The 21465-nt window shown below is 37.7% G+C and overlaps 1 protein-coding gene across 1 annotated transcript in view; it reads left to right on the forward strand.

Moving 5' to 3' along the window:
• The first annotated feature begins 482 nt into the window (after positions 1-482).
• Positions 483-21465, forward strand: part of LOC123664404 (stabilizer of axonemal microtubules 1) — a 28119-nt gene continuing 7136 nt past the window's right edge. The window contains exons 1-8 of the mRNA XM_045598949.1: positions 483-490; positions 943-1087; positions 2593-2796; positions 11671-11857; positions 12649-12791; positions 13146-13237; positions 14452-14562; positions 16663-16759. Of these exons, the coding sequence (XP_045454905.1) occupies positions 483-490; positions 943-1087; positions 2593-2796; positions 11671-11857; positions 12649-12791; positions 13146-13237; positions 14452-14562; positions 16663-16759 (987 nt within the window). The remainder of the gene's footprint in view (positions 491-942; positions 1088-2592; positions 2797-11670; positions 11858-12648; positions 12792-13145; positions 13238-14451; positions 14563-16662; positions 16760-21465) is intronic.

A 21465-nucleotide genomic window follows, 5' to 3' on the forward strand; every position in this document is an offset into this window, starting at 1 on the left:
ATCATTACTCAGGGAAAGATATCCGCCAACCTGCAGTAGAGCACCGCGGTGGATTAAGCTCCAATCCTTCTCCTATATGGAGATAGAAGCCTACACCCAGCAGAGGGATGTCACAGACTAAATCGAAATAGTATAAACAAAAATAAAAGAACATAATATAATTATATACTGTACCTTAAATTATTACCTTATAATTTTTGTTAATTTACCTCAATAAAGGAGTTTAAAATTATTTTTCGTTTATTATAATTTTAATACACAATGGCTATTATATATATGAATATAAAAACTAAACCAACTCGAAATTTAAATGTATGACAGTCAATAGAACAATTTCCCTATATGACAGTTTTTATAAACTATATTTTCGATAGAGATGTTTTTGTAAAATTATTTTCAGTTCTTTACCTATTTAGTTTTAGATTTATTTTATTTATTTTTTATTACAGTGTTTTAATCGATAAGATTGTTAAACATAAATTATGCCAGAGTAAGTATCATTTTATGCCTGAGTAGTAATAAGATTTAAAAATTTATTTCTTGCATGTGTAATGTAAAACTGAAATGAAATATTGGGTTTAAATGAGTGTACGATATTTTTTGTTATTTTTTTTAATACAATTTAAATTGTATTAATAGTTAACTATTAATAATTTGTATTACTAAGTCGTCAATGACGACATAATGCGAACGAAATTAAATTATTTAAAAAACTCTATAGTAAAAAGTAAAATACGAAAATAAAATCTTATTTTTTTTTAATAATATTCATTCGATTTTAAATTATTATTCTATTGCGTAGGTACTATATGTTTAATTCTAATATCAATATTAAAAATCACATTGACTTATTTATAATACAAAAAGAGATAATCATATAAAATATACAGTAGGATCATCCTCTTTTCTTGATGTAAGTTATACACCCAGTGATTTCTTCAGGTATGTACCCTGTTCTGCGACTCCGTGCGCGCCCACCGCGGGGATAAAATGCGGTCCCAAAGATGGGAAACCTATGGATGGGAAGCAGGAGCAACCCTGCCCTTGCCGAACGTGCTGTTGTGGGAAGAAGCCTATCGTTAAACCAGTAAATAATAATTCCAAAAATTTAATTTACCTTTAATCTGTTCAAGCTGTAACGTGTTAAGCTGTACTATACAGTCTATAAGCGTAAAAAAAAATAGTGTAATAGCTGTCATTTAGATTAGCCGGGCTCCTTGACTAAAGAAATCGACAGTGAGGGACGTCCTCCGACCCGCTAGATCAACAATCTACGTAAAATTATCGATGGTGGCTGGATGGAGATTCCGGTGCGAACTTGGGGAAACCTATGCCCCGCAGTGGACTGCGATAGAATGCCCTGAACCCAGTGAACCAAAAAAAACACACACACACACGGGACAATACCGAAAACAAAAACAAAGATGTAAAAGAAAATTAAGCTATATAATACCACATCTTATAAAAGAACTTTCTTTAGCTTTACGGGAATCATTAACAATAAAAAACAAAATATTTTATTAATAACATACAATAACACCATATCACAAATTTAAATAGATAAAAAATTAACCGAATTAAATTAAACTCATTAAACTGGTTGGTCGGTCTATCGGCATACAGCGCTGAACCGATTGATGCGTGAGGATTACGATTATTATATAATTAGGAAATGCTTTGATGAGAAAATGATGTACTTCTACATTAAGTCGAATATACTATGTACCTAGTTACCTACTGATATGTTGACAATACTGATATCCAACTCGAATGACTTTATGTGGCCATCTTATTATTAGTAATTGTATTTTATATTCTTACATGTATCTTAATAAATAAATAAATAAAATAAGTGTGTATATAATAAGTGCAGTGCGTTTGAAAATTGTGCATTTCGGCGATAGATTCTTATCTACATTACATGGCGAAACAATAAAGTTATAAATATAATATTATCGTTAATAAGATTGCCGATGCATCGTGTATTTATTATTATTGCAATTCCTAATATTTATCATGTAAGTGCTATCTTATCGTTTGCATTTTCTCTAGTAACAACAAAATATCACTTTCCGGGAAAATTACGATTGAATGTACGAGTGGTAAATGCTCGACTAAACTCCAAACTAGTTGACATGGATTCAAATAGGACGAACTCTTCAAGATTTCTCTAATCTAGGTCTTTAATAATTTATATTGTTAACATTCACCCAAAGTACTCACATTGAATCTAATATATAAAATTATCGGGTCGCGGTGTTTGTTGCCAAACTCCTCCGAAACAGCTGAATGCATATGCATATTGGGTAGGTCTGAAAATAGACCAACATCTATTTTTTATATACGTAAATAATGAGGGTGACCCAGCCCTATTTTTTTTTAATTTCTACCACCAACTCCTGCTTTTCAATAGCGCTTACCGGCAAGACAATGTTTGCCGGGTCAGCTATTCTTATCTATAAGAACGAGAACTATATGTACTTACATCCACTAAAATGTCTAGCTCCGTGGTTAGGTACTAGAAATACCTTGTGTCTTGGGAGATATCTGGCTCTTTGCAGGTCTTTTTAACAGGCTGTTATGTTTTTTCAGTGTTACAAACAGCCTAAAATACCTGCCTCCTATGCTCCACGGCGTTGTTATATGAAACCTACAGCTCCTGTAGAATCACATACTACTTATAAGCTGTCATACCTTCCTGTCGAGGGATGCAAAAATCTACGAGGGGAAGCGAAGAAACCACCAGTCAACTTGGTACCAAGCTGTGAACCGATGGAATCTTGTACTGTCCAAAAGGTGCTGTCTAGATATTTACCTTAGTCATCAGAACAAATAAAAATTAATCCTTTCTTCCCACGGTCGCGCATAACTCAAAAATAACTTTGTTTTAGTTTATCTTTTTCAATAAGTTTTCTGTAACATTGTAAAATGTTCTTAAGATGAGGAAAAATTAAAAACTGCGAAGAAAATTAAAACAAATTCAGAAAACTAGAACAACTTCTGGTGGTTGTAGTTTAATACTAGATCGTTCAATAAGTCCCGAGACTAACCTGGAAATGGCGCATATATTAAAAACTCTTTTGATTTTTAAAAAGTACTGGCTATCAATACAAGAATATGTGTCAAATTTTTAAAAATGGAACAATAAAATTATTGATTTTGAAACATTTAAGTGACGCTACGGTTGTAATTTCGATACAATGGAAAAAAACGAGTTTCGCGTGTTGATAAAACATTGTTTTTTAATGGGAAAAAATACCGTTGAAGCACAGCAATGGCTTATAAAATGTTATGCAGGATCAGCTCCCTCTAAAGCAACCATTTGTCGGTGGTATGCCGACTTCAAACGCGGTCGCATGGACACCAATGATGGGGAACTCTCAGGTCGTCCAAATGAAGCAGTGACTCAACAAAATATTAACCAAGTCCTCAAAATCGTATTGGAAGATCGGAAGGTAAAAGTGCGAGAGATAGCCGAGATAGTGAAGATTTCAGCTGGTAGTGTTTTCACTATTTTACATAAAAATTTGGCCATGAAAAAGCTTTTTTCTAAGTGGGTGCCGCGTTTGCTTAATACTAATCAAAAGGAACAACGTATCAATGATTCAGAGCGATGTTTGGCGCTGATGAATCATAATAAAAAGGATTTTTTACGTCGGTATGTAACAATGGATGAAACCTGGATATACCATTTCACTCCGGAATCCAATCGGCAGGCAGCGGAGTGGAGAGCGGCTGGTGAAAGCCGCCCGAAGCGTCCAAAGACTCAGAAATCGGCCGGTAAGGTTATGGCGTCTATATCTTGGGATGCGCATGGAATACTTTTCATCGACTACCTTGAAAAGAGGCAAAATATAAATAGTGACTATTACATGTGCTTATTGGAGCGATTGAAGTACGAAATTGCGGATAAACGGCCTCACATGAACAAAAAGAAAGTGGTGTTTCACCAGGACAACGCGCCTTGTCACAAGTCCGTGAGAACGATGGCCAAAATTAACGAATTGGGCTTCGAATTGCTTCCTCACCCCCCTTATTCGCCAGACTTGGCCCCCAGAGATTACTGGCTGTTTGCAGACCTCAAAAAAATGCTTCAGGGTAAGAAATTTGACTCAAATAGTGAAGTTATCGCAGCAACGGAGGCTTATTTTGAAGCCAAAGACAAATCGTTCTACACACATGGGATAGAAAAGTTAGAAAAGCGTTGGAGGGACTGTATCGCTCTTGGAGGAGACTATGTTGATGAATAAAAATTAATTTTATAAAAAAGACCTTTTTTTAGTACTTAGTCTCGGGACTTATTGAACCACGTGTTAAAATATAGGTATCATACGTTTAACTTTAATTTTTAATAGACCTAAAGTACAATATAGCATCCAAAAATAAATGTAACCAAATTGTTATTGACCCCACATTGGAGTCTGGGTATTAATTGAAAGATTTGAGAGCATCCTTGAAAAAAATTAAAGAAATTGACACTTACGGCTGACCGCTGGTCAGTGGGAGCAAGCAACAACAATAAAATAAATGGATCGTCACGTAATGTTATATAAAATTGATACTAAGTGTTAAGGACACACAAAGAAACTAGCGCCATCTAGCGGCAACCATTGAAACCACGCAGAGACAGAGACCGCATGAAACTCTCTACTCAATACTAGATGGCGTTAGAGGAGCAACTGTGGAACTATATAGAAGTATAGTCTCGAAAACCGTGTACATGCGCGAACTTTCCAGAATGGTCTGGGCCTCGTCTCGGCCGATATAAATAGCCGTAGCGAGGCGAACGAGTACAGTTCAGTTTGAGCGATCTTCGAAGCGACTTCAAGAGTGAAAACTAGTGATCAAGAGTGGTACTAGCGAAACCTACGACATTGGCTACGACATAGGACATTGTTAGTGCTTAGTGTTTGAACCTAGTGCTTTGTGTTGGACCTAGTGCTTGTGAATAAAGTCTTGAAAAAAGTCAGCAGGTCTTTCTCTCCAAATCCTTCGAACCCTAACACGTAACAACTGGTGTCGGAAGTGAGATTTGGAGATGCCATTGACTCCGAGAGAAGACTTTAAGGACGTCAAGGGCGTCAGGACAAGGGCGCAACGAGCTGCGGAGGCCACACCTACTGGGGACCAAGCTCCGCCCACCGTGGACCAAGCCCCGCCCACTGACCCCGCCTATCATGCCCCGCCCACTGACCACGCCCACCAGGCCCCGCCCACCCGGGTTCAGGCCCCGCCCACTCGGGCTCAGGCCCCGCCCACTCCGAGTCAGGCCCCGCCCGCTCAGGCCCCGCCCACTCGGACACAGGCCCCGCCCACTCGGGCTCAGGCCCCGCCCACTTTGTATCAGGCCCCGCCCACCGGACCCACCCACCTTACCGCGCCCACCAGTGACACCGTAACTTCTACAGACTCTCAAGTGGCTCTTCAATTAGGAAGTTTAATTAAATTAATGGAGCTGCAAAGGGCTGAAATTCGTGCTTTGCAAGAATCACAAGAGCAGCAAAAGGCTGAAATTCGTGGTGCTTTGCAAGAATCACAAGAGCATCAAAAGGCTGAAATTCGTGGTGCTTTGCAAGAATCACAAGAGCAACAAAAGGCAGAAATTCGTGGTGCTTTGCAAGAATTACAAGAGCAACAAAAAGAGCTCCAAGAAAAAACGCTTGGGGCTGTAAAAGATGTTAGTGACGCGGTGACTAAGCTTCGAAAAGATGTCGACGTAGTGGAAGAACGAGTTACCGGGTTAGGATTGGATGTTGAAAATGTGAAAACCGGCCTCACTGAACTACAGAAGAAAGTAGTGCGCCTTGAAACCACGGGAGTCGCGATGTCTAGTGGAAGTACCGGAGTGGCGCAAGGACCAAGAGTGAAAGTGCCTCCATACGACGGCACTACTCCGTGGAACGCTTACCGTCAACAATTCCAGGCGGTTGCTACTGCCAACGGATGGACGGAAGAGCAATGCCTGACCGCTCTCACTGTTGCGCTCAGAGGGCAAGCTTTGTCGGTTCTGGAAGCACTGCCACAGACAGGAAACGGGTTCCACGGCTTGATGGAGGCACTTGAATCCCGATACGGAGAGCGACACCTGGAACACGTGTTCCGTGCCCAACTACGTGACAGAGTCCAACGCTCAGGAGAAGGACTACAACAATGGGCGTTGGAAATTGAGAAACTCGTCAGGAAGGCACACCCAGGAGCAGACACCAAGATGGTAGACACGAATATTGTTCAAGCATTTGTCGACGGAATCAAAGACCTGGAGGTCAGAGCTGCAGTGAGGCTTCGACACCATACCTCGTTAAAGGAAGCATTGGCGCATGCTTTGGAGGTAGAGGCTGTTCGCCATGACATACGGCAGACCCATAAGATCCGCGAGGTCTCTGAGGAAGTCAAGGAGGTTAAGGCTCCTACGAAGAAATGTTCTGGAGTTATGTGCTACAAGTGCGGCGAAAGGGGTCATCTTCAGCTCAACTGCCCGCAGAAGGAGACCCAGATAGCAAGGATGAAAAGGATCGAGGAACAAATAGAGGAGCTGAAGAAACAAGGGGCTTCGTCCCTTGGACGGGAGCAGGGAAACGAATAAAAGCCAGGACTAAGGGGCGAGTGCTGGCTGACGCGGAGGAAGCCCCAATAACTGTTATCTCCCAGGCATGCAGCGGGAATAGTCTTGCGATTCAGGGGACTATTAACGGGACGGATTGCAAAATGACTCTAGACACAGGAGCCTCTAGAACAATAGTGAACCCAAAGCTGGTAAAAGCCGCAAGGGGACACAAGAGGAGAATTAACTGTCGGCTTCTTACGGCCTCCGGTCAGCCAATACCCGTCCTGGGAGAAATGTCAGTTACGATGTATGTAGGGGGGTCCTCATACTCTCATAACGTTATCGTGGCTGAGATTATGGATGATTGCATCTTGGGTTTGGATTTTATGAAGAAACACCACTGCAGAATTAATGTCACTGACGGAGTTTTCAAGTGTGGTGAAGAAGAAATCTTCATTCTTGGTGGTGCTTGCGGGAAAGTTGCATGTGTAAAGAAAGTCATTATACCTGGAAGAGCAGAAGCTCGGGTGTTGGTGAAACTACCGACAACTGGAAAAAAAAAGTCAAACAGATGCGTGTTGATCGAAGACACACCTACCAAGACATCGGCGCAAAAACTGATGACGGCGAGAACCCTTGTTAGTGGAAGCAGTAACGCTGTGGTCAAGGTTTTGAACCTTGATGATCGCGAGATCTGCTTGAACAAAGGTGACGTCATTGGAAAATGTGAAGAAGTTGTCTGGATGAAAAAGTGTAGTTCGACGACAGGCGCAGACTTGGCAAAGAGCAACAACTACGAATTAGTGACTGAGCTACTCGATGACTGCAAGAGTAATCTTACTTATTCGCAGAGCATGAAAGCCAAGAAGTTTTTACAGCGCTACGCGAATATCTTCTCCAGTCACGAAGGGGACCTTGGAAGAACGTCGGTGGTCCAGCACCGGATAGATACCGGAAGCGAGAGACCAATTCGTCAACGAGCAAGACGAATACCAATCGCAAAGGAAAAAGAAGTTGAAGGCCTTTTAGAGGACATGAGAAGGAATAAGATTATTGAACCGTCTGCAAGTCCGTGGTGCTCACCTGTTGTATTAGTGAAAAAGAAAGATGGTAGCACGAGATTTTGTGTGGACTATAGGCGTCTCAATGATGTCTCCAAGAAGGACAGTTACCCGTTACCTCGAATCGACGACACTTTGGATACCTTGAGTGGCATGAAATGGTTCTCAACCCTAGATCTAAAATCTGGATACTGGCAGGTGGAAATTCATCCTAAAGACAAGGAGAAGACAGCTTTCTCGACCGGTAAAGGTTTATGGCAATTTAAAGTCATGCCCTTCGGATTGTGCAATGCACCTGCCACATTCGAGCGGCTCATGGAGTGTGTACTGGCAGGCTTAGTTGGAGAGGCTTGCTTAGTCTACTTAGATGACGTCATCATTGTCGGCCGTGACTTCGAGGACCATTTGCAAAACTTGGAGCGAGTTTTCGCTAAAATAGAGGGGGCCAAATTAAAGTTGAATCCAAAGAAGTGTCGTTTATTCAGGAATAAGGTCAGTTATCTCGGCCATGTTATCTCCAGTGATGGAATCCAGACCGACCCGGAGAAACTGGAAGCAGTCCAAAAATGGCCTACCCCTAAGGACAAAACCGAAGTGCGGGCATTCCTCGGACTGTGCTCATACTACAGGCGTTTTGTTAAGGGATTCTCAGAGATAGCCAAGCCATTACATCGGCTGACAGAAGATAAACGACAATTTAGTTGGGATGGGACTTGTGAAGATTCTTTTCAGAAACTGAAAAAACATCTGTGTAAAACACCAATCCTGGGATATCCACAAACCGAAGGTCGATTTATAGTCGACACGGATGCAAGCAACACGGCCATTGGAGGGGTGTTATCTCAAAAACAGGGTGAAAGAGAAGTAGTTATTGCATATTTCAGTAAATCTTTATCCAAGCCAGAGAGAAACTACTGTGTGACAAGAAGAGAACTCTTGGCTGTTGTAAAAACGCTACAACATTTCAACAAGTATCTCATCGGCAGACAGTTTTTACTGCGAACTGATCACGCAGCCTTGAAGTGGCTACTGCAATTCAAGAACCCAGAAGGTCAAGTAGCTCGATGGATTGAGCAGCTTCAGGAGTACGACTTCAAGGTGGAACACCGCAGCGGAAAGATGCATGGGAATGCCGATGCACTCTCACGAAGGCCGTGTTCGGAAGACTGCAAACATTGTGTTAAGCAAGAATCTAATGAAGTCACATTAAAGCTAACAAGAACAAGTCCTTCGGGTATCTGGGAAAGTGATGCTATGAGGGAGGCTCAAGAAAGAGATGACGACCTTCGGCACATCATCACATGGAAGAAACGGGGTGACGTAAAACCAATCTGGAGTGAGGTTGCACCCACTGGCGCTGTCACTAAGGCGTACTGGGCTCAATGGGACAGTCTGATACTTCAAAACGGAATACTCTACCGGAAATGGGAGAAGACTAACGGCAGAGAGTTCCACCTTCAGATAATTGTCCCTAGAACGAGAATACCAGATGTTCTCCGTGAAATACATGATTGCGTATCAGGAGGCCATCTAGGTGTCAAGAGGACGTTAACAAAAGTGCGAGAACGATTCTACTGGTTGCATTGTCGAGATGATGTACAGGATTGGTGCCGCAAATGTACTACTTGCGCTGCTGTAAAAGGACCTCAGACCAGGAGCCGTGGGAACCTGCGGTTGTATAACGTCGGTGCACCGTGGGAACGAATTGCAGTTGACGTAGCGGGGCCATTTCCTGTAACGGAATCAGGAAACAAGTATTTTATGGTTGTCATGGACTACTTCACCAAATGGCCCGAAGTGTTCGCCATACCAAACCAAGAAGCTACAACAGTCGCTTCTAAGTTAGTCGAAGAAGTGATATGTCGCTTTGGTGTGCCTCTAGAAATCCATTCTGACCAGGGCAGGAATTTCGAATCGCAAGTATTCCAGGAAGTGTGCAGAATTTTGGGCATACATAAGACGAGGACCACCGCGTACCGTCCACAGTCTGATGGAATGGTTGAGAGATTTAACCAGACCCTTGAGAGGCATTTAGCGAAATTGGTAGACGACAAACAAAAAGATTGGGACAAGTATATACCGCTCTTCCTTCTGTCGTACCGAACCGCCGAGCATGAGAGCATAAAAGCTACCCCAGCGTATGTCAATTACGGTAGAGAATTACGAATACCAGTAGACCTATTGACTGGAGGGTCACCGGAGGAACCAAATACCGTACAAGACTATGTCAGCGATTTAAGGGAAAAAATGCACTATATACACGCCTTGGTTCGGGAAAATGGTTTACAGTCAAGTGAGAACATGAAAACCCGATACGACCGGAAATCGAACACGAGCGGCTTCAAGGAAGGGTCACTGGTGTGGCTGCATAACCCAACCCGCCGGAAAGGGAAATCGCCAAAGTTGCAGACCAAGTGGGACGGTCCATACAAAGTGGTTACCCGACTGAATGATGTGACTTACAGGATTCAAAAGCAACCAAGAGGGACATTCAAAGTGGTACACATAGACCGTCTGGCGCGTTACCATGGCAGTAACAACGATGCTCGGGACGAGCATCTCTAAGAGGGGAGTAGTGTTAAGGACACACAAAGAAACTAGCGCCATCTAGCGGCAACCATTGAAACCACGCAGAGACAGAGACCGCATGAAACTCTCTACTCAATACTAGATGGCGTTAGAGGAGCAACTGTGGAACTATATAGAAGTATAGTCTCGAAAACCGTGTACATGCGCGAACTTTCCAGAATGGTCTGGGCCTCGTCTCGGCCGATATAAATAGCCGTAGCGAGGCGAACGAGTACAGTTCAGTTTGAGCGATCTTCGAAGCGACTTCAAGAGTGAAAACTAGTGATCAAGAGTGGTACTAGCGAAACCTACGACATTGGCTACGACATAGGACATTGTTAGTGCTTAGTGTTTGAACCTAGTGCTTTGTGTTGGACCTAGTGCTTGTGAATAAAGTCTTGAAAAAAGTCAGCAGGTCTTTCTCTCCAAATCCTTCGAACCCTAACACGTAACATAAGTATAATATTTTATAAGGACTTGCCCTTGGAATTATAGTAACAATAGGTATGGATACATTTGTAATTCGTTAAACGTCACACTACGTTAATAATACGACTTAGATTTATGCATTTATCTTTTTTACAATGTGTTATTATAAATAAATAAGTAAGCAGTAGGTAGATTAATTGTTAATTTATAATTCAATTCTAAGTACCTGGGTGACCGAGCTTAGCTCGGTATAGTATAACATATAATAAGTATATTTTTAGTAAATCGCGTTTTTTTTAAATCATATTTAAATACGAATTACATATTTATAAAATATGAATAATATTTCTTTTTACCGACAATAATAAAAAATATAAAGTATAAATAGTCAAAAATAAAAAAATAATAATTATAAAAAAGAAATAATATTTTTCGATTTTACCGATATAATAATAAAAAATATGAACTGGCTATTCATATAAATAATAACGTATGCAATTAGAAAAAAAAAAGAAAAAATAATCGATCTTTGAAACATGAGGATTTGAACCACGATCTTTTCAATCGATCGCGACCGGCCGATTTCCTCTAAGCTATTACAACTTTATTGAAAGTTGCGAAATTTACTTTCGTATTCGAACGATATTGTAGCCATTTTTTCATTGTCTAAAAACAGGGATAGAACGACATTTTCTAAAAATGAATCCTAGCTAGATTTATTTATCTCCCCCGAAATTCCCTGCAAACTAAATTTCACGAAAATCGTTGGAGCCGTTTCCTAGATTCAGATTATATAGATATATATATACAAGAATTGCTCGTTTAATAGTATAAGATAATATATTTCATTTATGTTTATTATTCCTATATTAACAGTAAATTTTGACCACTATATGAACTTGTGTCAAAATATAGTATAGATAATTGTAATCGAAGTTGGCAAAATATTTTTGTCACATTTTCAAACGAAATTAAGTTTTTTTTACATCTCCAATATTTACTAAAACTATAAAATAGGAAATTCTATAATAATAACATGTATGAATTAATTTGGTTTTTATTTTTCAGTTATCGTTCCTACCAAATCCAGTGTGTGTAACGCAGCCCATACGACCTTGTCACCACGACATGTGGGGTCAAGGACCGATGCAGAATATTACGACCCAAAGACACGACTATGTACCCAAGCCGTGTGTTCTACGAGAAAGCTGCAAGCCTCCAGCGAAATTTCATTGTGTTGAACAACCATTTGAAAGTTTGTATTACAATTTATTTACTGTATTGAGAAATTGCAAAGATTTTATTAAGTGGATCAAATCATAAATCATAAATAAATAAAACTCTAAAATGAATCAAAACGTTATCTAATTGATGCTTGCTATTTGAATCAGTACACTAATCTATATCTACTTACATAGACAGCTAGAAACGCTCTAAGCGACACTCGCAGCTTTAGTTTCACGTCACTCCCCAGCACCCAGCAATATTTCTCACTATTTCATTCTTCTTTGTACTGTGTGGCTACGGTACTAAAGAATATAGCCACCCCCTCTCTTCCCGTGGGTGTCGTAAGAGGCGACTAAGGGATAACACAGTTCCGCTACCACCTTGGAACTTAAAAAGCCGACCGATGGCGGGATAACCATCCAACTGCTGGCTTTGAAATACACAGGCCGAAGAAGGGCAGCAGCGTCTTCGGTGCGACAAAGCCAGTACTGCGGTCACCAACCCCCTTGCCAAGCGTGGTGACTATGGGCAAAACACATGAGTTCACGCTATTTTTGGCGTAAAGTTGTGGAGGCCTATGTCCAGCAGTGGACTGTATAGGCTGTAATGATGATGATTTCACTCTTCACACATTTTACATACCACGGGCATTATATCGTCGCTTAGGGATTAACTGCAAAAATTACATTACATTGCCGTTTCTAAAGAAATTATAAAACCATGTTCAACAATAGTAATTAAACGGAAGTAATGTGAAAACCATTTCCTCAGTAATGTAACTACGACATTTGCAAAGTTACAGTTTCCAAATCCTTTCAGACCGAACCGTAAACAAACTATCGTATTTGCCTCCCGAGAGGATTGAGGTTGTGAAGTCATTTGCACCTGAGCGTTGTTACGAGCGCCCCGCTGCTAAAATGGAAGACAGCACAACACATAAATTGAGCTACATGCCTAACCAGGTACGAACAAGCCGCGACAAGTTATGGCAGTTCGCAGCTATACCTAATTCACAAAGTAATCTCACACACAAAAGTTGGTTAGGAATTTCAAACGAACGCCTAAATTAAGATTACTAAGTAATAGATATTATATACTGTTTGCAAATTATGAATATTGAGTCAAAGTTGTCACGAAATCTACTACCTACTTACTGCACGCTATAAAAGCCTTTTTCTGTACACGGAATGGTATTTGAAAATAGTCTGTACAAAGTTTTACTTTAGAATTTTGCCATAGACATATAATATTATAACCTATTCTATATTATTTGAAGTATGTGAAATAATTTTTAATAACGTAGTAATAATTTCAAGATATTACCAAAAGAGCCGATGCCGTGGGCTTGTAAAGGGCAATATCAAAAGCCATGTCAAAAATTAGAGGCAAATACAACATATACAATGAGGTTAGTATGTTAATTATCGTCTACTTCAAAGAAATATTGAAGCAACATTTTCGATGTTATATTTTAATCCAGTCTATATATTTTGTTATTATGCCATCATTTCGATCTCGCGTAGTTTGTATCTCTTACTATAATAAATTTTATTCACACACTTCACACGCTTCAGCCTTGTTTACTCACAAACGAAAAAAAACCAACTTCAGTTACATTGATAAGACACAAGTTAATACAACGTAAATGGACGAAAAAATTGTCAAGTAAATAGGCGTTACCAAAGATAACTCAAAAGTAATCGCCACTTCAACCTATCGCAGTCCACTGCTGGACATAGGCCTCCACAAATTCGCGCCAAAAATGGCGTGAACTCATGTGTGTCGCCCATAGTCATCACGCGTTGGATGGTTATCCCGCCATCGGTAGGATTTTTAAGTTCCAAGATGGTAGTGGAACTATGGTATCCTTCAGTCACCTCTTACGACACCAACGGGAAGAGAGGGGAAGGCTATATATATTCTGTACCACCGTAACCACTCAATCTTAATATTATACTTAGCAGTTAGTAACAATAATAATAGTTGACGCCGCGTTGGCGGAACGGTCACAACCATGGATTGTACCTGTTGCGCTGGCGGTTGCGGGTTCGATCCCCGCATATGACAAACATTTGTGTTGACCATACAGGTATTTGCCGTGGTCTGGGTGTTTGTGCAGTCCTTGTGGGTCTCCCCACTGTGCCTCGGAGAGCACGTTAAGCCGTCGGTCCCGGTTGTTATCATGTACCATGTACACCTGATAGCGATCGTTACTCATAGTATATTACACATAGTATATATCCGCCAACCCGCATTGAAGCAGCGGTGGTGGATTAAGCTCCGATCCTTCTCCTACATGGGGAAAGAGGCCTATGCCCAGTAGTTGAATATTACAAGCTGAAGCGTAATAATAATAATAGTAGATAATGTTTATATGTTCAAACATATCATTATCATCATCATCATTCCAACCTATTGCAGTCCACTGCATGACATAGGCCTCCACAAGTTCGCGCCAATAAATGCGTGAACTCATGTGTTCAATGGCAAAATAAAATAAATACACAAATGAGAGACCAAATATAATCCTTTCCTATCACGAAGTTATTTTTTATTATAATAATTATAACATCGCTTGATTTATTTAAAACTGGTAGACAAAAATAATTGGTAATCTTTCAGCTATCTAGATTCGAAGAATGATTGTCGCCGTAGAGCTATACTCCCAAGCAGCTGCACAAATCCCGTTACAGCTTCAAAAAGATTTGAAACTCAGACTATCTACAAAAACAGGTAACCGCTTTCTTTTTTTAGATTTTTTTGTATTTTTTTTTATTACAACCCACTTTATTGTAAACCACTATTTTTTAAACACTTTTCCAAAATATTATTCCTACGTTTTAAAATTATATATTTTACTATAAGCGGACTTACGATTAAATTAGCCATTACTTCGAGACAACTGAAATAATTATACACTTACTTCATACCTCGCTTTACTTTACTAATTAAGGTATGGTATGTTCGGGGATTCGATTGCCATGGTGTACGTGACATAATACATGAACAAAACAATTATAGCTTCTTCACATAAATAATCGAATGTAAATTTCAAATACAAATTGAATAAGTTACATGCAGTTGTGTTCATGTTATCGATTTTGAATTTCTTATGTTTATATACTGAATCAAACTAATAATACAATAAACTTTCATTTCATATTTATATAGTAAAAACATCTACGACTGTTAATTGAGTTGTAATATTATTTATAAACATACTTAAAAATCCCCATCTAAAATAATAAGTAGAACTAATAACATGAAAAAAAAATAGTTAGGAAATAGATTACAAAACAATTAAAAAAAACAACTAATTTATACATTAAAAAAATATATCTACAAAATATATTAATATAAAATTCTTACTCTGCAAAAAAACAAAAATAAAAAAACACGTCAATTTAATATTATTTATATACACAAATTTAAAAGATCTTCACTTATAACAATAAATCAAGGTAAATAACGTTAAAATAACTAGGAAATGGGTTTCAAAATCTCAATAATAAATAAAGTTATTCATAAATAAAAACTTTAATTATATAATTTTAATATTACATACAGTATAGGTATTTATTCTTGTCTAGAATTTCGTCTGGCTGCATCTAGTTAAACATTTCAAGGTCTATGTATATGTGTTTCGTTGCTTATCGTTTTGTTACTTTTTTTCTGCATAGTGACCGCTCTTACTTAATTTAGTGCGTTTCTACCCACACTTTTTTGCTTTTTGTGACGATATCATTTAATGAACTATTGTATATTACCGACACGCTCACAAAATGTTTTCCTTGTAACGAATTGAATAAATGAGTTTTCTCATTTAATAGAATTGTCAATTCTTATGAGAATAAATATCTTTGACCTGACATTTTATAAATTACTTGCTGACCCCGCAAACGTTGTTTTGTCATATATATTATTAAACCCTTTAATCCCCCCTCCCTTATATTAAGGGGTATGAAAAATAGATGTCAGCCGATATTCAGACCTACCCGACATACACACAAAATTTCATAAAAATCTGTCCACCCGTTTCGGAGGAGTATTTTAACTAACATTGTGTGAAGAACTTAAACACCTTTTTTGATTGACTGATTTTTTAATTCAATTGATTGGATATACAGTATATGAATAAGTAATTAAATTGATTGGATATACAATATATGATTAAGTAACCAATGACAGAACTAGTGCTCGCTTGAAATCCAGCAACCAAAATAAATCCTCGGATATACAATATATGATTAAGTAACCAATGACAGAACTAGTGCTCGCTTGAAATCCAGCAACCAAAATAAATCCTCCGTTCCTTCTTCTAGCTTACCAACAAATTATCCCTATTTAACATACCCCACTGTAATCGATTCCCATTGTTTTAAATGAAAATTGATTTAGTTGCCAGATTCTTACAATATTTAAAATACTACAATCTTTTTATCGTAAATTACAATTAAATTAATAAAAATGACAACAATTGTGACACAAGAATTTTATATATAAGATTCTTTATGTTTAAGGAGTAATAATACACGTTAAATATAAAAAATTATTAAATTATTTTTAGAATTTTGTGCTGAAAGAATATACGGTTAATATATCACATGAATGACATTACATGAGTTGAAACTATTGTTTTCAATTACAAATAGTCTTCTATGTTGCATTAAAGTGAAACTTAGTAAAAAGTACAAAACACATTTAAGTATTCAAGTATAAATTTATTGTGGATAGTAAAGACGTAGTATTCGTTCAAAATATATATTACGTTTAATTCAAATTTATAGGATAAATCTTCATAGCAAACAGCTACAGAAACAAATTTTTTTGCAGTTACCTGCCAGCGACAGCACCTATCCCGCAGCCAATCAAGCCCTTGCCCAACCTCGTCCCTTCGACCGCGCAAATGGAAGGAGAAACTGTTCACAAGGTAAAAAATCTACTACTTTAGTATTATATTAAGCAATTTAATATTGCACGCCTCCAAGCCTGTGCTTTGTTTTCATAAAACGAACAATACGCGAAGCGCCCACTCTTAAACCTCTATATTTTTATAAAAATTCACTGAAGTAAGTACAGCAGGAAATATCTCAAAATCTGGAGCAGCCCAACTGGGAAAGTACCTCGACCTTACAGAAGATCACACCTAAATAATACTGTTTTGCGATAAGAGCTCCTGGGGATGAATTGATGATAGGGTCGGCAACGCGTTTGCGATACATCTTATGTTACAGACGTCTATAAGCTACGGTGATCGCTTACCATCAGGTGAGCCGTACGCTTGTTTGCCGACCTAGTTATATAAAAGTTAAAAATAAAAGACAATGCAATAATATGCTATAAAATACACACTTTTATACAGAATACACATCAAACTATAAATTAAATATCATTTGAAGTCAAGAAAGTACTATTATATTAAAAATATTTATGATAAAGATGAGTTAAGAAATTACTGAATTTCTCGCTATTTTATAGCACTTTAGCTTATTACTCTTATTGGGCGAAAAGATTAAAAAATACATATATGTGTCTAAGGGATCGTGAGCAGAAAGTACCTAATTGCAACGACGCTTATCTGCAGAATACTGATGAAGCTAATAAACATAAGAACCTTCAGAGTACCTGTAGTTATTTATAGAAGATCTTTGTGAAACGATGCGAATTTTGGCACTGGCATCCATTTTGATGCCATTTACTTAACCACCCGCAATACGACAACCACTAGATATATTATTATAATTAATTTGTAGTTTACTAAAATTCATTTAAATTAAACAAAAAATGAGCGTACAGCACTCTCCGACTAAAGCAAGTACTTCAACGAGAATTAGATCACTCACTGACTTAACTACGATTACGGATAGTCAAACAAAGGGATGAAAGAGAAAACAACCCGAGAAAGGCTGATATTGCCATTTGGATTTACAGGGATTTCGTCAAGAATTTAATAAAATGAATGAACTTTTGCAAAAAATAATTATTAATCAAGAGCCAAATACGGATAATACGAACAAAAATTTGGCAGAGATTAAAAATGAATTAGCGAACATAATAAATACAAGCAATATTGTGCAAATATTCTAAACGATAGTTACGCCAAGCCTGAAAAAATCTTTCGACTTGACAAATATAAACCAGAAAAAACTCGCCACATTAAAGTCTGCTTTAATGATGATAAAATACCAAAAGTGTTGCTTAGATAGGGGTCCACACTTGATAAAAATACGAAAATATTTTCTGATCAAACCCTCTTACAATCAAAGTACTATAACAAAATCAAATTGGAACTTAAAAATAGACAAAAAGCCGGTGAAAAAAAAACTTAACAATTAAATATTTCAATGGAGTCCCTAAAATAGTTACAAGCAGTGAAACAAAAAACTAGAAGCCACAAAATTACATGAAAACCTGACTATTCACAATTCACAGAGTAATTACACATACCAAATACTGGATACCTTTGAAGAGTTGAAAACGCTGAAATTAAGACTTAACTTCTTCTACACTAATATTCGCAGCAAAAGAAGTACGGAAAAATTTGATGAACTGAAGTGCGTTCTTAAATCCATACCTCAGACAATCCACGTCATTTTATTATCAGAAACGTGGATTAGGACAGATCAACAGCCCCTATGTTTTTTTTCAGCTACAGAATTATAGTCACTACTACAATATCCAGATTAATAAAAAAAGAGGAGGCGTCTCAATGTACGTACACGATGTCCTGAGCCGTGATCTAATTCTTTCAGAGTATTCAGGTGGAAATAACTACCTCTGGGTACACCTAGATAGATACTGCTTGGATGTGATCTAATGCACACAATAACTACTTGTAAGTATTTAAATGTAAATATTAAAAAAAGTAACAAAATTGATGTTATTGACATAAATAATTTATGGAACAATAATAATTATATGTTGACATATAGTAGGCTGAGCCTACCATTTTTCTTTAAACGACAGATAGCATCTGTGCTATCATATTATATACAAACAGACATAGCCAATAATCTGGTTACTTTGATATCTGCTCATATTGAGCAAAACTGTAATATGACATTTTCTGACGTGGAATCCGTTCCAAATAATAATTTAAATTAATTATTAAGACAACAGAGGAAACCTCTAGCATATTAATAATCCATGACATTAAATCAGATAAATGTCATAATAATTTGGTAAGGAAAGCCCACAGTTGTAAAAATTTATATACTGTAAACCTGGTGCACCAAAATATACAGGGCATGCTAGGTAAAGATCTTGAACTGGAGTTATTTATGAATGGTGAAAATATCAATATTTTATGTTTAACAGAACACTGGCTCTCTATTTCCCAGTCCATATTTAACTTCAGCGGTCACCAGGTAGCTAGTATGTTCAACAGAGAAAAAGCTATACGCGGTGGCTCTTTAATAATTGTAAGTAAACTTTTTAAATATAAAGAACGTAAAGACATTGTGAGCCTCTCTGTTGAGCAAACTATTGAATTAGCCTGCGTAGAGCTTGAGCACTTCATTGTTGTATGCGTATACAGACCTCCTAGTGGGTTATATGAGTACTTTGAGAAAGTATTGGAAGAAGTTTTGTTAAAATCAAATAATTCTAATAAGGCTATTGTTGTATGTGGGGATTTTAATATTGATTTATTAGATAATTCTAATATAAGTCTGAGATTTAAGTCTATGCTTCTATCATATAACCTACATAACTTATTTACTGAACCCACTAGAATCACTGCTACTAGTGCTACATGTATTGACAACATATTTACAAACTGTAAACCTTATTCTAAAGCTATTATTAATAAGTTAAGCTCAGACCATTGTGGCCAGTTAGCTTCCTTTTCTTATTCTTTAAATGTCAACAAAAATATTTTAAAAAAGACCTTTGTACCTATAAGTGCTACACGTGTGGAGAAGTTTAGAGGTAGTATTGTGGCAAAACTTCCTTATTTATCATACATTAATGACCCTAACTACTTATATAACTCTTTATTTAAATTAGTAAAAACTGAATTTTCTACAATATTCACTTCAAAAACAGTCAATTCAGGGGGTCTCTTGACATTTGGTGAATGGGCAACTACTGGCATATATAAGAGCAGGCAAAGGCTTTATGAATTGTACAGTGAAAAAGCCTATAATCATAGTGTATCGTTTGCTTCTTTTGTAAGTGCCTACTCAAAAATGTTTAGAAGAGTATGTTCCATGGCAAAATCCTTGTATATTAAAGACAAAATAAGAAATGCGCATAATAAAATTAAAATGACATGGAACATAATTGCTTGTGAAAGTGGAAGAGTCACAGATCGCAGCTTCGATTTTAAGTTAAATGTCAATGATAAATTTGTTACCTCAGACCGAGAAGTTGCATCTGAGTTTGAAAAATTTTTCACTGACATTCCGCTTTCTACAACGCAATCACTTAATTCGTCTCCAGGCATTGCCGAATTTTTGCTAAAGAAAAACGTTAAAGAATGTAATGTAATATTTACATTTAAACCTGTAAACCCCAAAGATATAATAATAGCCTTCAGAAGCCTGGACGTCAAGAAAACAGCTGATCTATGGGGTTTATCTGTAAAAGTCGTTAGTTCGATAATTGATGTTGTCGCACCTCATCTAGCTACTATATTTAATGGCTGTATAGAACATGGTGTGTTTCCTGATCTAATGAAACACAGTAAAGTAATTCCTATTTTTAAATCAGGCAGTACCCTAGATCCTAATAATTTCAGACCAATTTCAGTACTCCCAACATTTAGTAAAATTTTTGAAAAAATCATCCTCGGGCAAATGTTATCGCATTTTAATGCACACAATCTACTACATAAGAAACAGTTTGGTTTTACAAAAGGTCGCTCCACAACAGATGCTAGTGTTGAGCTAATTAAAAATATTTTTGAGGCATGGGAGAGGTCGCAGGATGCTCTTGGGATATTCTGTGACTTATCCAAGGCCTTTGATTGTGTGCACCATGAGACGTTGATCAGGAAACTGCATCATTATGGGATTAGAGATAAGGCACTCGACCTCCTGAATTCCTATTTGAATAATAGAATACAGAGGGTTGATATAAATGGTAAGAGATCTCCTGGGGCTCCTCTGGATATGGGGGTTCCACAGGGCTCTATCCTTGGCCCATTTCTCTTCCTTATTTACATAAATGATTTGCCATTTTTTGTACAGGACAAGCATGAGATAGTATTGTTCGCTGATGACACTTCACTTATTTTTAAGGTGAAACGTAATTTACTTATATACGACGATGTAAACGATGCTCTCTCAAAGGTTGTCTACTGGTTTGATTCAAATAATTTATTATTAAATAAAAAAAAAACAAAATTAATAAAATTCACGACACCTAATGTTAAACTTGTTGATAATGGTGTAGAATTGGGAGGAGAGATGTTAAAACCGGTGGAGTCCACTAAATTCCTAGGCATCACTATAGATTCGAAATTGCGGTGGGATCTTCATATTGAGGGGATAGCGAATAGGCTCAGCTCTGCAGCGTTCGCGGTTAAAAAAATTAGACTTATTACTGACGTAGATACAGCTCGCGTAGTATATTTTAGTTATTTCCATAGCATTATGTCATATGGAATCTTATTATGGGGAAATGCAGCTACTG

This window comes from Melitaea cinxia, chromosome 22, assembly GCF_905220565.1.
Source record: "Melitaea cinxia chromosome 22, ilMelCinx1.1, whole genome shotgun sequence".
NCBI classification, from domain to species: Eukaryota; Metazoa; Arthropoda; class Insecta; order Lepidoptera; family Nymphalidae; genus Melitaea; species Melitaea cinxia.